At 40.4% G+C, this 1,200-nt stretch overlaps 1 protein-coding gene across 1 annotated transcript; it reads left to right on the plus strand.

The window, feature by feature from the left end:
* The first annotated feature begins 252 nt into the window (after positions 1-252).
* On the plus strand, positions 253-630 carry LOC140446531 (activity-regulated cytoskeleton associated protein 2-like). Its single transcript, XM_072539093.1, has one exon. It carries the CDS (start codon positions 253-255, stop codon positions 628-630), a length of 378 nt encoding a protein of 125 aa, XP_072395194.1.
* Positions 631-1,200: the final 570 nt, after the last annotated feature.

Raw genomic sequence — 1,200 nt, forward strand, 5'->3', positions numbered from 1 at the left:
TCTTCCACTACAGACCATTCAAAACATCCTGTGGGCATATCAATCTTCCACTAGGCCATTCAGAAACATCCTGTGGGAATATCAAGCTTCCATTCAAGGGTTTTTACAAGAAATAAGCAACAGAAACTGTAAGCCTTTAATTTTTATTACTATTTTTGTGTTAAACTTGCAATCACGGCAACAAACGATAAACACAGTTATTCGCTTAGGTCGACGACGGTTTTTAGTTCAAGTGAATCAACATCAGCAGAAATGTCTTCGGTAAATTTAACAAGCGAACAGTTTCAAGCCTTATTAAATACAATAGCAAGGCCTATTTCGGACTCAGGTAGTTTAGCAAAATGCGCTTCTCGCTTCGATGGATCAAAGGGGGCTGATGTAAAAGCTTTTATAGATGCGGTCGAGATCTATAAAGAGTGCACCCACGTATCTGACGCGAACGCATTAAAGGGTATACCCATGCTGTTAGACGGTTTCGCCGCCACGTGGTTTCAAGGTGTTAAAAATACGGTAAACACGTGGGCCAGCGCCATTAATTTATTACGATCGACTTTTGGACCTCAAAAACCAGCCTACAGAGTGTATCGGGAACTGTTTTCGACGGAACAAGATGCTAAAACTCCGTGTTAATTTTTGTATGCAAAGCGCGCGCGATAATAGCTCAGTTACCGGCAGATACATTAACCGAAGCCACTCAATTAGATATGGTATACGGTTTGTTGCATAGGAGAATACGTGAAAAAGTAGCACGTGATAAGATCAATACATTTAGCGAACTCTTAAAAGAATCGAGGCAAACTGAAGAATCGTATGAAAATCCGGAAATAAACATTAAAAACGAAAACGAATCAAAACGGGTACGGTGTAGCTTTTGCAAAAATCCAGGTCACGTGAAGGATGAATGTCGAAAATTGGCGGCAGCCAGAACCAGGGAAGCAGATTCTCGAAAATCTTCGGTTGAGCCCAAACCTAATCCTCCTTTAGTAACTTCTCGTACTAGCACTAAACCAACCTTTTCCACTTCGAATCAGATTTCGTGTTATGGATGTAAGACTCCTGGATTCATTAAGAGTAATTGTCCAAAATGCAAATCATCCAGTAAATCCTCAGCAGTATCTGAATTTATGCTTGCTGAAACAGTTAATGTCGACCAACATTTTGCCACAAACCTATCAACTAAACCCATTGTTCAGGTCACTA

The sequence above is a fragment of the Diabrotica undecimpunctata genome, chromosome 7, assembly GCF_040954645.1.
Source record: "Diabrotica undecimpunctata isolate CICGRU chromosome 7, icDiaUnde3, whole genome shotgun sequence".
Classification (NCBI taxonomy): Eukaryota; Metazoa; Arthropoda; class Insecta; order Coleoptera; family Chrysomelidae; genus Diabrotica; species Diabrotica undecimpunctata.

Coding starts and splice junctions, on each gene's coding strand:
- LOC140446531 (XM_072539093.1), top strand. CDS start 253: ATGTCTTCGGTAAATTTAACAAGCGAACAGTTTCAAGCCTTATTAAAT.